The 15,179-nt window shown below is 42.4% G+C and overlaps 1 protein-coding gene across 3 annotated transcripts in view; it reads left to right on the top strand.

Moving 5' to 3' along the window:
- The window catches only part of LOC109898155 (myomegalin), a 122,518-nt gene that overhangs the window by 48,927 nt on the left and 58,412 nt on the right, over positions 1 to 15,179 (top strand). For 2 of the 3 annotated variants that reach the window (XM_031833710.1, XM_031833711.1), the window contains exons 5-8: positions 7,830 to 7,906; positions 13,183 to 13,306; positions 13,485 to 13,663; positions 14,892 to 15,006. In XM_031833710.1, coding sequence (XP_031689570.1) covers positions 7,830 to 7,906; positions 13,183 to 13,306; positions 13,485 to 13,663; positions 14,892 to 15,006 — 495 coding nt within the window. The remainder of the gene's footprint in view (positions 1 to 7,829; positions 7,907 to 13,182; positions 13,307 to 13,484; positions 13,664 to 14,891; positions 15,007 to 15,179) is intronic. The other variant, XM_031833712.1, reaches the window with a different exon arrangement.

Genomic DNA, 15,179 nt, shown 5'->3' with positions numbered 1-15,179 from the left:
TGCTATGATTAAACATCAGTAATTGTGAAAAACGGAGTTTAAATGTATTTGGCTAAGGTGTATATAAATTTCCAACTACAACTGTACTAGAAAATGCATAGGCTTTGCAACTCTAGATAATGGGGTCATGCTAGTCACGTCGTTGAATTAATGAATACTGTAATCATGATTAACAGTAAAATCCCAGGCCCAAGTATTTCCTATGGTAGTTTACAGTACACACTGTAGTTCGTAGCTCTCTTCCTGTTGATTGTTTATGCTGCAGGTCCCAGCATATGATGATAACTACATCTGACAGCAGGTCTCAGACCTGTCTCTGAATGTTAACAGAACCTGTCAATCACACAGCCCTGTCTGTATGTATATATAACCATAAAACGCTGCTTTTCATTGCTGACCAGCAGATGTCACTAATGTGCATTGAGTTAAAAGCTCTGAGTAAATAACAGTTTTTTGGCACAATTTGGTGAAAGCCCCAAAGGCTTTAGAAAACCTCGGTTTCCCATCACTACCTAACGCGCAAGTCAGTCTTCTTCTTCTTCTATGGTATCATGCTGGTCCGCAAACAAATGTTAGAGGAAGGGGTAAAATGAAATTTAATCCACAGAAATGAATTATCAACTAAAATCTTCCCACTCCTTCAGTCATTCTATAATTCCAACTTCCCTAATCAGGCTCTGGGGCCTGAGAGCCTGGGACCGCTCGAGACAGTACCCCAATGAGCTCTTCAGATGTGAAATCTTTTAATCCCTGATATCATTTAGCTGCAGAAACAATTATGTAAATTTTTCTTCGTTTCAATTTGAGCAGTACCATGTACCACCATTGCTATAAAAGAGACAAAAACCACCTTCTTTACATCAAGCATTTCTGGATCCTGTTATCAGTACTCATGCTGAGTACTCATGTGTAGGCTCACAGGTATTCACTACCATTGGACATTCAGAGATACTCAATCTTTCTACCCTTTTGACAGCTTCCACATAGGAGACTCTCTGAACTGCTCCGATTTTGGCAATCTCAGTCTCTTTCACCCTAGTCGGGCATTCCAAGGACTTCACTTCATGGTCTCCACTACAGTTACAGCACTTTGCTCCTTCGCCATTCACCTTCATAGTGGTTTTCCCCCCCACATATCCCACACCTTGGCTTCTCACTTCGACACACAATACATTGTAAAGGCCTGTATATATACACTTTGATAGGGCAGTGTACGCACCCCAGCTGCACACTGATAGGGAGAGACTCCACATCAAAAAAACACAAGAACAGACAAACTCTTCTCCTTCATGTGCCTTTTATCACATGAGCATCGACTACCGTGTTCTTTAACAGAGCAATGGCGACTTCTTTCGAAACTCCTTAAATGACAACCTTGACAGGTGCCCTTCTCCGTAGATCAAGGACAACTGGTGCCCCTCCCCCCCCCCCTTTTTGTAGGCCCGCGGATCAATTTTCCTTACTGTTGAGAGTTAGAGTAGAGGAATACACAAGGTGCAATTTCGAAATGTGGTTGTGCATCAGCAGTTATTTTATCTTGTTATGTCAGTCACTGACAGTAAATCAATTAGCCCATGTCAGCTAACATTTCTTTGATTGTTAAGTTAGTCTAGCCAGCTATCTAAATTTGTAGTAATCACGGTTGAATTGGTCACTCTCACTCAGATATCATATTAAAAACTGCAAACATTTCTCTCCACCCTATGGAATAATGTATAGAATTGCATTAGATTAGCTGTAAGCACTAATCGCTCAGCACTACCAATTTCACTTTACTTAAAGAGTTCTTCAAAAGTTTTTGATGGATTCACCAAGTCATATATCTGTTTTCTATAAATTGTACTCCTACCAAATACGATAGTCCATTCGTTCTTGTTTCCACCGCCATCAGATTTTTGTTCACCAACCCGCTTCTGCCATTCGTTCGCTTCCATCCACTTCCCATAGTCCTCCATTCCGGAAACGGTCATGACTCCAGAAGTCTCTTCTTCTTTTTTTGAGATTGGTTTGTTGGATCGCACCCAACTTTTAAGGTGCGTGCACTTCCACCTGCTGTACTGAATTGTGAGGCCAGTCACGGCCTACCTACATGTTCCTCTTAAGAAAGTGAAATAGAGCCCTAGACACTACTTCCCTTTCCTCCCCACGACACCACCCCAACCCTGTCCAGCCTCTCTAACCCTTTCACACAATCTCCCCATCTACGTCATACAGTTCACAAAATATCAACACGTGCTCCAACGTTTCCTCCACTAAAACACTCATCACACAGACCTGTTTCATGTCTCCCTATCATCCACAATGTGGCATTCAAACCTGTGTGCCCAAACCATAGTCTGCTCCACCCAATTTCCTCTCTCCTACATCCCAGACTCCCAACCCTTTTTCCTTAACTGACGGGAGCATGCGATTAAAATTGCATCCCACTCCCTTTGCCAAAGATCGAACCCTTTTGCCCAGATCAAGGACTTGACTTCCTTGCGGCCCAGCGGGACCTGAATATCTACCAGCTCTCTCCTCACTGTACTCTTAGCCACCACATCAGCCTTCTCATTACCTTCCACACCCACACGGGCGGGAACCCAGCAAATGCTTTCCACCACTCTCATCCTCTCCAATTCCATTAGTGCCAAGAGTGTGCAAAGCTGTCATCAAGGCAAAAGGTTGGCTATTTGAAGAATCTCAAATATAAAATGTACACATTTTTGGTTACTACGTGATTCCATATGTGTTCTTTCATTGTTTTGATGTCGTCACTATTATTTTACAATGTAAAAAATAAAGATAAACCCTTGAATGAGTAGATGTTCTAAAACTTTTTACTGGTAGTGTACATGTACATATTACCTCAATTACCTTGTACTGGTACCACCTGTATATAGCCTCGCTACTGTTATTTTATTGTTGCTCCTTAATTATTTGTTATCTTTATTAAAACATTGTTTTACTTCAGTTTATTCTAGTAAATACTTTAACACCTTTTTTTCTTCTTAAAACTGCATTGTTGGTTAAGGGCTTGTAAAGTAAGCATTTCATTGTAAGGTCTACTACGCCTGTTGTATTTGGCGCATGTGACAAATACAATTTGATTTGATGACTCCTTTCTATGCGCACCAAAATTACGACCAGTTTCTCTAAATTGCCCTGTGAAAGCCTTCCACTGTAAGATCTTATTTTATAATTTAGCTAGTCATGTAGGCAATAGATCAAACTTTCAATTGATGCCCACCTGCCCAGATAGTGATTTTTGTAACGGCACGATTTTTGGATTGCGTAAAACAACAACAGTAAGTGTGCTTTCTCTAGTTCCTCAAGGCCACAGCTAGAAGAGCTCCAAAAAGAATCATCTTATAGTTGAAGACACTTCTTTGAGTCATAAAAGTGCACTGAAATGATTTAGGTACTGGGCACACTTTGGAGAGGTGTGTGGCCACTTGGAGACATTAGTTAGTCCTCTTACTCAAACCCTTGTAATTGTTTTGTCTCATGTTGTATCTGCTCCACACTTTCCAGGAATATTCTTATCATGTTACTAAATGTATCCAGATATTATTTTGAACGTGTTAACAAAAAATGCGGCGAAATGTGCAGTTAATGTTTGGATTCAGTCTTGTGATCTGTCTTGTCCTCAACTTTGGTCTAATCATTTTCCCATAATCTTCAGTGTTTTTCATATTTCTTATGTATAAAAAAAACATTTCAATTTAGCCATATCCACATAGGCCAATACCCACGATAAAGGGTTAACATACACATTGTAATCCACAAAACTCATTAATAATCATCAATCCCAAATACTTGTACTCGCTGACAACATCTAATAATATGTCAGGACCACAGGAGAAACTTAAAAGGTGAATGAGGCACTGCTGAGCTCCTATAGTGTACTACCTTAGTTTTGTCTACATTGATATTCAGCTTTGAATGTTCACACCAGTTAAAAAACTTTAAAAAAAAAATGTATTGAAGCTCATCTTCAGGTTCAGAGATCAATACAATGTCAGCTGCATATAAAATAATTGTTTAGACAGACACCTTTTCCTAGCGCTTTGATGACCAGAGTGAGATCAATAATATGCATTGAGAACGGAATGGGTGATAAAATGCAACCCTGTTTCATACTAATGTCAACGGGAAATCAGTCAGTCAGGCGGCCATTGACTTGAACACAACATTTCACATCGTCATACATGGAGATGAGCCATTTCAGGATGTTACCATTTAAACTAACTGGCCCCAACTGGTCCCATAACATATTTCTGTCAATGTGCTCAGAGGATTTAGAGAAATCTATGAAAGAACAGATGGTGGATTTTTTCTTCCTTCCCTTGAATCTATGTTTGTGGTTTAAGGTGGGGATGTGGTCCGGGCAGTTTTTGTTTTGTTCTGAAAACATTTAGCTCATCTGCTCTGATATTGTTGGTTTTAGCTCAGTAAGAAATGCAGTTCAACAGAACACAACAAAATAGTTTATCCATAGCAGTTCATGGGGACCCTTTTGTCTCCTGACTTGGGCGTAGGGTTGATGAGCAATAACCAAAGAGCTTGTACAGTTCTGGCCTTACAATTTTTCATAACTTCAACAGGTAACCCATCATAGCCGTATGCTTTACCATTCTTAGTCGAATGCTTTACCATTCTTAGTCGTATGCTTTACCATTCTTAGTCATATGCTTTACCATTCCTAGTCGAATGCTTTACCATTCTTAGTCGTATGCTTTACCATTCTTAGTCGAATGCTTTACCATTCTTAGCCGTATGCTTTACCATTCTTAGACGTATGCTTTACCATTCTTAGTTGTATGCTTTACATTTCTTAGTCGTATGCTTTACCATTCTTAGTCGTATGCTTTACCATTCTTAGTCGTATGCTTTACCATTCTTAGTCGTATGCTTTACCATTCTTAGCAGACTCACTAATAGGCTCATTTAAAGGAGAGACAATGTGCCTTGAGCCACTAACACTGTCCTGGGGCTTTGTTGTACTGTGATGGGCTGTTTGGAACAGACTGGCAAAGTCATTTCTCCGTATGTCTAGTACAGTGTGCTTATGATTGCAAGTTTCCTTTGAGCCCTAGGACTTCCCAGGGGATTAACTGTTGGCGTTCACTAGCCACACCAAGTTTGTTAACATGTTGCCAAAAAGCCTTTGGGTCAGATGTCTCTAGTTCTTGAATGTTCTCCTGTTGTTCTCCATTTCCACAGTAAGGTGAGCTCATCTGACCACCAGGCTTTTTAAATGTTTTACCTTCCTTCTCTTATTAGACCTGCCAGGCTTAATCTCAATGTCCCTGTGGGGGATCTGGTCCCCCATCTCCTGCTTTACTGTATCACAGAATAGAGTATAGACAGAGTCCACAGTCTGCTGATTAGCAACTGTGGCCTCCAGCTGGGCAACACAGTCATTCAATGCTGCTTCACATATATTACTTGTCATAAAATGCTCTGGAATACTGGATAGGTTGAATTTGGTGATGGTAGAACCTTCCATGTCTCATTGGACAGTGGGATGGCGGGGGGGAGTGAATGCTGGAACTGGGAGAGCCATTGAGCATGTGGGACACGAATGGTCCGGATCACTCTTAATGGATCAATGGCAGAAACACAGGCTGCCTGGGTGAAGAGGTCCCTGTTCATAATCACAGCAAAGTCACTGAACCAGTCTAAAATAGCCCCTTGGATGATACACATGTTAAGTCATTGTTGCTGTAATTCCTTCCTTTTAAAATGCAACAGTTTGCACTAATCAGGAACTCTCTGTGAGAGTTGTGTGAGTAATCCACCACGTTCCGTTCTCCAATTAGTCCACCTCCTCAATATAGCCTCAGCACAGAAAAAAATCACCCAACCTCTCATACCTGTATACATGGCAGAGTAAATTTAGCACACACTATCACCCAGAGGAATTTAGAGGAACAACTAGGGTTAAGTGCCTTGCACATTGACAGATTTTTCTGCTTGTCGACTCGGGGATTCGAACCAGCGACCTTTCGGTTACTAGGCCAACACTCTTAACCACTAGGGTACCTGACGCCCTGAAGACATAGTTTGACTGGAGATTTTGTTTAGCTGTTAGTTTAACCCATAGGATGCCATCCAATGAGTCATCAATAATCTCACACTGATATTCCAAACACAGTTCGTCTCTGATGAAAAGGCCTACGTCCCCTGAACCAGTATCCCTTAGATTTGAAGGTTGTGAGGTCGATCCCTAGCCGAGTCATGCCGAAGACTTTAGAAATGGGACCCGATGTGTCTCTGCATGACACTCAGCATTAAAGGTGCAATATGTCACTTTTTGGGCGACCTGACCAAATTCACATAGAAACGTGAGTTAAAGATCTGTCATTCTCATTGAAAGCAAGTCTAAGAAGCTGTAGATCTGTTCTATGTGCTCAATTTCTCTGCTTCCAGTACTTACAGTTTAGTTTATGTAAAATGTGTCTTTTATATTCAGTTTTGTACACCAGCTTCAAACAGCTGAAAATACAATATTTTTGGTTTTGCAAAATATATTTCACAGCGGTTTAGATGGTACAATGATTCCCTACACTATATTTGCTTGTTTTGTCACATAATCTGAAATAAGGCAAACTATTAGAATTTTAGCAACCAGGAAATGGCGAAGCGATTTCTGCGTAGTGCAACTAGCGTCCTGTCCAGGAGGTGTACTTATATATCAAGCTGCCTCACACTATAGAAACAGAAGATAGGCACCTTGCCTTTTGAGATGTTCTGGCTCATGCAAGGCTACTTACTATCTATCCCCATCCTCAATGACCTAGCAAGCCACGGAGCCTACTACGTGCTCGCCAATTATTTACTATATACACTAGTCGGGGAGAGCTGTCAGTCATTTTGAGAATCCAATCAGTAATTCACAATAGCTGGACTCTCTAGAGGCTAGAATGTCACCGTTCATTTGTCGACTTTCAAGCCGGGCTCACTCGCTCAGAGGAAGAGGTAATTGATTATTTGTCTGGATAGGCCAGAAAATGTGACACGTCACTCCCTATGCAAATGTGGGGTCTGAAACCTTACACTTCTCGTCAGCTCCAGTTAGAGAGTGGAAAGGAGAGCAGACAGATGGGGCTTTCTGGCATTATAAGGCATGGGACCCTACGGCGTTCACAGAGCGCTTTGTAAACCAAACTCCCAGGGCCCTCACCTCCTCCCTGTAGGCTGTCTCGTCATTGTTGGTAATCAGGCCTAGTACTGTTGTGTCATCTGCAAACTTGATGATTGAGTTGGAGGCGTGCGTGGCCACACAGTCATGGGTGAGCAGGGAGTACAGGAGGGTGCTAAGCACGCACCCTTGTGAGGCCCTTGTGCTGAGGATCAGAGAAGTGAAGGTGTTTCCTACCTTCATCACCTGGGGGCGGCCTGTCAGGAAGTCCAGGACCCAGTTGCACAGGGCGGGGTTCAGATCCAGGGTCGCGAGCTTAATGATGAGCTTGGAGGACACTATGATGAACAGCATTCTTACATAGGTATTCCTCTTGTCCAGATGGGATAGGGCAGTGTGCAGTGTGATGGCGATTGCTGAAGGGGGTGGATTGGGGGTTGGGGAGAACTAGAGCTCATATCACTCTCTTCTATTTAGAAACCTTCTTCAATCCCACAGATATGGGTCGGCACGTGTACTTGGAGACACTCATTTTGCATACTGTATTATGAAGCTTATCTGAGTCAATTTATGCCTCATACACATCATTTACATTATTATTATTATTATATTGAACATGCATCTAATGAACATGCACAGCAAAACGTTTCTATGTTACATATTATTGATCTGTGGTGTGACGTTACCTTTTGTTTTTATGCAGAACATTGAATTGAAGGTAGAGGTGGAGAGCTTGAAGCAGGAGCTCCAGGAGAAACAGGAGATTCTGGACAAGGCCCCGTGAGTACACTACCATGGCTTGTATTGTCACAGTGTCCTTGCACAGACAAATACCACAATACAGCCTACTCACTTCACAGTTTATCTCTATATTCAGACTAAGTTCTCATACCCCCTTTACAGACCTTCTGTACTGTATACCACGGGTCGGCAACAGCCCACAAGTGATAAAAAAAGAAGAAGTTTGTGGTAAAAAAAAAGACTGTAAAATCATCAGGAATTCAGCTAAAAATGTAATTTAGGAAATCTGTTTCCAAGTATTCTCATGAATAAAAAAGAAATGTGAATGTGTCTCAATGTAATCAAGTTACAGATGTAGGATGTTAATTTGATCACTATTTTGTTGCTGAGTATGAAATGCAAACTTGTAGTGTATTTAAGGTTTAAAATGCTTCTAATTTTCACTTGATTTGCCCTAATGAAAAATGTATCAACCTATAATGTATCAACCTATTCAAAAAAATTCCATTAATTATAATGCACATAATATTTAACAGTGAATTCAGAAAGTATTCAGACCCCTTGGCTTTTTTCACATTTTGTTACGTTATAGCATTATTCTAAAATGGATTCAATAAAGAAATGTCCTCATCAATCTACAGTCGTGGCCAAAAGTTTTGAGAATGACACAAATATAAATGTTCACAAAGTCTGCCGCCTCAGTTAGTATGATGGTAATTTGCACATATTCCAGAATGTTATGAAGAGTGATCAGATGAATTGCAATTAATTACAAAGTCCCTCTTTGCCATGCAAATGAACTGAATCCATCCAAAAACATTTCCACTGCATTTCAGCCCTGCCACAAAAGGACCAGCCGACATCATGTCAGGGATTCTCTCGTTAACACAGGTGTGAGTGTTGATGAGGACAAGGCTGGAGATCACTCTGTCATGCTGATTGAGTTCGAATAACTGACTGGAAGCTTCAAAAGGAGGGTGGTGCTTGGAATCATTGTTCTTCCTCTGTCATCCATGGTTACCTGCAAGGAAATACGTGCCGTAATCATTGCTTTGCACAAAAAGGGCACAAAGTTGATTCAGCTGCGGGATCGGGGCACCACCAGTACAGAGCTTGCTCAGGAATGGCAGCAGGCAGGTGTGAGTGCATCTGCACGCACAGTGAGGCGAAGACTTTTGGAGGATGGCCTGGTGTAAAGAAGGGTAGCAAAGAAGCCACTTCTCTCCAGGAAAAACATCAGGGACAGACTGATATTCTGCTAAAAGTACAGGGATTGGACTGCTGAGGCCCGGGGTAAAGTAGTTTTCTCTGATGAATCCCCTTTCCGATTGTTTGGGGCATCCGGAAAAAAGCTTGTCTGGAAAAGACAAGGTCAGCGCTACCTTCAGTCCTGTGTCATGCCAACAGTAAAGCATCCTGAGACCATTCATGTGTGGGGTTGCTTCTCAGCCAAGGGAGTGGGCTTACTCACAATTTTGCCTAAGAACACAGCCATGAATAAAGAATGGTACCAACACATCCTCCGAAAGCAACTTCTCCCAACCATCCAGGAACAGTTTGGTGACGAACAATGCCTTTTCCAGCATGATGGAGAACCTTGCCTTAAGGCATGGCCAGGAACCTCCCCAGACCTTAATCCCATTGAGAACTTGTGGTCAATCCTCAAGAGGCGGGTGGACAAACAAAAACCCACAAATTCTGACAAACTCCAAGCATTAATTATGCAAGAATGGGCTGCCATCAGTCAGGATGTGGCCCAGAAGTTAATTGACAGCATGCCAGGGCTGATTGAAAAAGAAAGGTCAACACTGAAAATGACTCAATAAAAGCCATTGACACTTATGACATGATTGTAATTATACTTCAGTATTCCAAAGTAACATCTGACAACAATATCTAAAGACACTGAAGCAGCAAACTTTGTGGAAATTAATATTTGTGTCATTCTCAAAATGTTTGGCCACGACTGTACACACAATGCCCCTTACTGACACATAAAAAAAATAATATTTTTTAACCTTATTTAAATACAGTACCAGTAAAGAGTGTGCTGTCATCAAGGCAAAGGGTGGCTAATTTGAAGAATATAAAATATATTTTGTTAATTGAAATTGCATTCCAGGTGACTACCTCATGAAGCTGGTTGAAAGAATGCCAAGAGTGTGCAAAGCTGTCATCAAGGCAAATATAAACTGTATTTTGATTAACAATTTTTTTGGTTATTACATGATTCCATATATGTTCTTTCATAATTTTGATGTATTTACTATTATTCTACAATGTAGAAAATAGTAAAAATAAAGAAAAACCCTTGAATGAGTAGGTGTGTCTAAACTTTTGACTGGTACTGTAAGTATTCAGACCCTTTTCTTTGAGACTTGAAATTGAGCTCAGGTGCATCCTGTTAACATTGATCATTCTTGAGATGTTTCTAAAACTTGATTGGAGTCCACGTGTGGTAAATCCAATCAATTGGAAATTGTTTGGAAAGGCACACACCTGTCTATATACGGTCCCTCAGTTGACAGTGCATGTCGGAGCAAAAACCAATCCATGAGGTCGAAGGAATTGTCCGTAGAGCTCCGAGACAGAATTGTGTCGAGGCACAGATCTGGGGAAGGGAGGTGACCAAGAACCCGATGGATTCTCTGACAGAGCTCCAGAGTTCCTCTGAGAAGATGGGAGAACCTTCCAGAAGGACAACCATCTCTGCAGCACTCTACCAATTAGGCCTTTATGGTGGAGTGGCCAGACGGAAGCCACTTTTCAGTAAAAGACACATGACAGCCCTCTTGGAGTTTGCCAAAAGGCACCTAAAGGACTCTCAGACCATGAGAAAAAGATTCTCTTGTCATACCAAACCAAGATTGAACTCTTTGGCCTGAATACCAAGCCTCATATCTGGTGTAAACCTGGAACCATCCCTAAGGTGAAGCATGGTGGTGGCAGCATCATGCTGTGGAGATGTTTTTCAGCGGCAGGGACTGGGAGACAAGTCAGGATCGAGGGAAAGATGAAGGGAGCAAAGTACAGAGAGGTCCTTGATGAAAACCTGCTCCAGAGCTCTCAGGACCTCAGTCTGGGGCGAAGGCTCACAAGACAATGCAGGACTGGCTTCGGGACAAGTCTCTGAATGTCCTTGAGTGGCCCAGCCAGAGCCCGGACTTGAACCCAATTGAACATCTCTGGAGAGACCTGAAAATACTGTGCAGAGACGCTCCCTATCCAACCTGAAAGAGCTTGAGAGGATCTGCAGATAAGAATGGGAGAAACTCCCCAAATACAGGTGTTCCAAGCTTTTAGCGTCATACCCAAGACTAGGCTCTAATCACTGCCAAAGGTGCTTCAACAAGTTCTGAGTAAAGGGTCTGAATACTTTTGTAAATGTGATATTTCAGTTTTTGATTTTTAATACATTTGCAAACATTTCTAAAAACCTGTTTTTACTTTGTTATTGTAGGTTATTGTGTGTGGAAAGATGAGAAAAACATTTTTGAATAAGGCTGTAACGTAACAAAATGTGGAAAATTCGAGGGGTCTGAATACTTTCCAAATGCACTGTACATTTTCCTGTTGCTGCAGGACTATTTTCCTGCTGTAACAAACTGGCTTAAATTGAGGTTCAGTTGTGGTCAATTTGAAGTGTAGAAATTATTCTAATTATGTTGGGCCCCGACCATCCGCTCCGACAAAAATCTACCCTAGTTGCCTACCCCTGCTGTATACCCTCTCCAATCAACCCCTCTCCGAACATCACACTCTCACCTTAAAGTAGAACTTTCCCACTTTCATCACCTTTCTAGACTTACTCATTGTAAAACAGTCATTCCTTCATTAGTACGGCTTAATGGATGTTTTCTTTTACTTGTACTAAACCCCATGGCGCCCCCCTACTAGCACTGACCTTGCTGACAACCACATGTCAGTCGTAGTAAGTACATTTCCCCCCAATAAAGTAGTTATCTTAAGATAAACTGTAAGTCACTGTGGATAAGAGCAACTGCTAAATGATTGAAATGTAATGTACTAGCCCTTCTGTTTGTTGTTCTCAAAAGTAATAATGTAACACGACTTGACACAAGAACAATAATGTAACACAACTATCTACATATGTAGGACCTTAATTTGAGCCCGTTTGAAATGGGAATTATAATTAATGGAAATTTTTGTCGGGGTTGAATAATTTTTCGTAAGGGAACGCCATGTCTGTAATTTCAAAGTGGAAATTACAAACTTCGGAAGCATTTTAAACCTCAAATACACTACACGTTTGACTTTTCCTGTATTGCAGGAAGGTTCTCCTGCAACATGGCGATCAAATTAAGATCCTACATCTGTACCAATCAGCACCTGATTTGATACACGAATCAGCCTGTGAACAAATAATGATGTTAATTAATCAGCACTGTATACAGAGAAGTAATGACTTAATAAATCAGTTAAGTGCTTCATCAAGACACGTTCGCCCTGAAGGAGTATGGGTACAGGGTCAGTCCCTCTAGACCTCCTGAAGTCTAGTTGACCTGTTGTGGTTCAACAAGGGTGCCAGGGCCAAGTGGCGCTCTCCCGGATTCATAAATAAACAGCTAGCTCTGTGATTGTCGTTAGAGTTCTAAAAAAGACTATGACATATAGAGGGCCACAGGGGACAAGCAGTTAGAGCGACACTCTCTTGAGAGAAGCGGCCCTGGGCTAACTCTAATGGTACTGTTAGGTGGTGAGCGACGAGCAGTGATGGGCGCTCGCTGTAATAGTGAGGGCCACAATAAATGTCAGAGGGCCACAATAAATGAGAGAGAAATGATGATCTTTTGCCTAGTTAGATGTAGAGAGCAGGGGCCAAGCCTCAGTCCATGGCTTACTGTTTATCGTACATTATCACTCTCCAGGGAGAGAGCTTGTTGGCTTTTAAACTTTGGAACAGTCGATACATAGACTCCAGCAAACGGCTAGCCCTGCAGTACAACAGTTAAAGCGTCTACAGAACCATGTATCATGTTTTATTTACGTATGTTGTGTAAATAGAGTTTAAAAAATATATATATATTTTTTACCTTTATTTAACTAGGCAAGTCGGTTAAGAACAAATACTTATTTTCAATGACGGCCTAGGAATAGTGGGTTAACTGCCTTTTCAGGGGCAGAATGACAGATTTGTACCGTGTCAGCTCAGGGGTTTGTACCTTGTTAGCCCGGTTACTAGTCCAATGCTCTAACCACTAGGCTACCCTGCCACCCCAGTTACAAGGTGTGATATTCTCATTCTGCACTGTATCATACTCAAGGCTTGTCGACGTGTTCATGTGCTCTGATAGGACGGCGGCGGCGAGCCTGACCAATCAGAATGAGGAGGAGCTGCAGCGTCACTGTGAGGAGCAGCAGCACGAGATCAGCCACATTCAGGAGATCCTCGAGACCAAGGTTGAGCTGCTGCAGGAGGTCACGCGCGCACACACACACCACACACACACTAATGCAGGTGGTCACATAGTTTTGACAGAAACTAGTATTATTCCAATGTTGATGATTCCAATACACTTTGTTTCTGTGCTCCGTTTCAAATGCTGTGGTTACATTTGGAACATACACTGACACTCCTGATGCATTGTGTTGTCAGGAGGCCCAGTTGGCGCGGGGCGAGGCTGAGAAGGTGGCCTCTCTAGCAGAGGCTGAGTCCCAGTGCTGCTTGGCCCTGGAGAGAGAGATGATGATGAAGATGGAGGAGGACGAGGAGAAGTGTGAGGGCGGGTCACTGGGATCCAGGCTGCAGCAGGGGGCCCTGGCAGAAAAGGACAGGTTAGAAGGAGGACAGGTGCTGATCGAGGTGTGACTGGCATGTCAGTGTGTTGTTTCTCTCAGAATGTGTGAATTTAATGCCAGATCAGAGTTTAATGCCCGGTCAGGGTTTCATAGCCGCAGGCAGAACAGCAGAAATTGGGTCTGCAGCACGACCAGGTGGACTCGGGACGGGGACAGCCAGGGGTCGTCAGGCCAGGTAGTCCTGAGACATGGTCCTAGGACTCAGGTCCTCTGGGAGGGGAGAGAGACAGAGAGATGGGAGAATTAGAGGGAGCATATGTAAGATCACACAGGACACCAGATAAGACAGGAGAATTACACCAGATACAGACTGACCGTAGCTCCCCGGCACATAGACTATTGCAGCATAGATACAGGAGACTGAGACAGGGGGGATCGGAAGTTACTCCCGGACAGGGACAAAAAAACAGGATATAACCCCACCCGCTTTGGCAAAGCACAGCCCCCAACCCACTAAACGGATATCAACAGGCCGCTAATTTACTACCCTGAGACAAGGCCGAGTGTAGCCCACGAAGATCTTCCCACCGCAGGAGCCCGAGGACAGGAAGGAGGGAAGAGAACGAGCAAGCCAGTGACTCAGCCCCCATAATAGGGTCAGAGGCAGAGAATCACACTGATAAAATTGACAGAGAAACGGTGCCGGAGTCGTGCCCTACGTACATACTGTCCTCTACTGAAAGAGTGGTATGGGGTCACAGATATCAGTCCAAGAGGTGTTGCAGAGCTTGTTTCATTAGGAACTTCAGTCCAACAGTCATAAAACGTACAAGCCTTGTTTATCACAGTTTTAGTGGTTAAATTCAGTCAAGCCTATACTTTCCTCTCTCTCTCCCTCTCGCTCTCTCAATTCAATTCAAACGGCTTTATTGGCATAGGAAACATATGTTTACATTGCCAAATGCAAGTGAAATAGTTAAAGAAAAGTGAAATAAAGAATCAGAAAGGAACAGTAAACATGACACTCACAAACGTTTTAAAAGAATAGAGACATTTCAAACGTTATATTATGGCTATGAACAGCGTAGTAACAATGTGCAAATAGTTGACGTACAAAAGGAAAAAAATATATCATATAAATATGGCTTGTATTTACTTTGTTTGTGCTTCACTGTTTGCCCTTTTGTGGCAACAGGTCACAAATCTTGCTGCTGTCTTTCTCTCTGCCTCTCTCACTTTCTTGCTCTCCCTCGCTCTCCCTCAGAGTAATAGAGGACCTGACTGAGGAGAGGAGGTTGCTGAGCCACCGGGTCGGAGAGCTGGAGGTCAGAGTTCACGACCTCATGACTTCCCTCCAGAAGAAAGACAGGGATGCAGAGGTAAATGAAAGTAAAATTTTTTTACATAGCTTATTACAGTGTATAACATCGGTATCTTAAATACAACCCCTCAGCCCCTCTCTCTCACAGTTCACTTAACCTTTTCGTATGTGAGTTCGGTTGCCCCAGCATGAGTTTTTTTTATGCACATAGAATGCATTCACGGTTCCAAA

This window comes from Oncorhynchus kisutch, linkage group LG10, assembly GCF_002021735.2.
Source record: "Oncorhynchus kisutch isolate 150728-3 linkage group LG10, Okis_V2, whole genome shotgun sequence".
Classification (NCBI taxonomy): Eukaryota; Metazoa; Chordata; class Actinopteri; order Salmoniformes; family Salmonidae; genus Oncorhynchus; species Oncorhynchus kisutch.
Note: the sequence above shows the minus strand (reverse complement) of the source record. Positions and strands in the feature narration are given on the sequence as shown.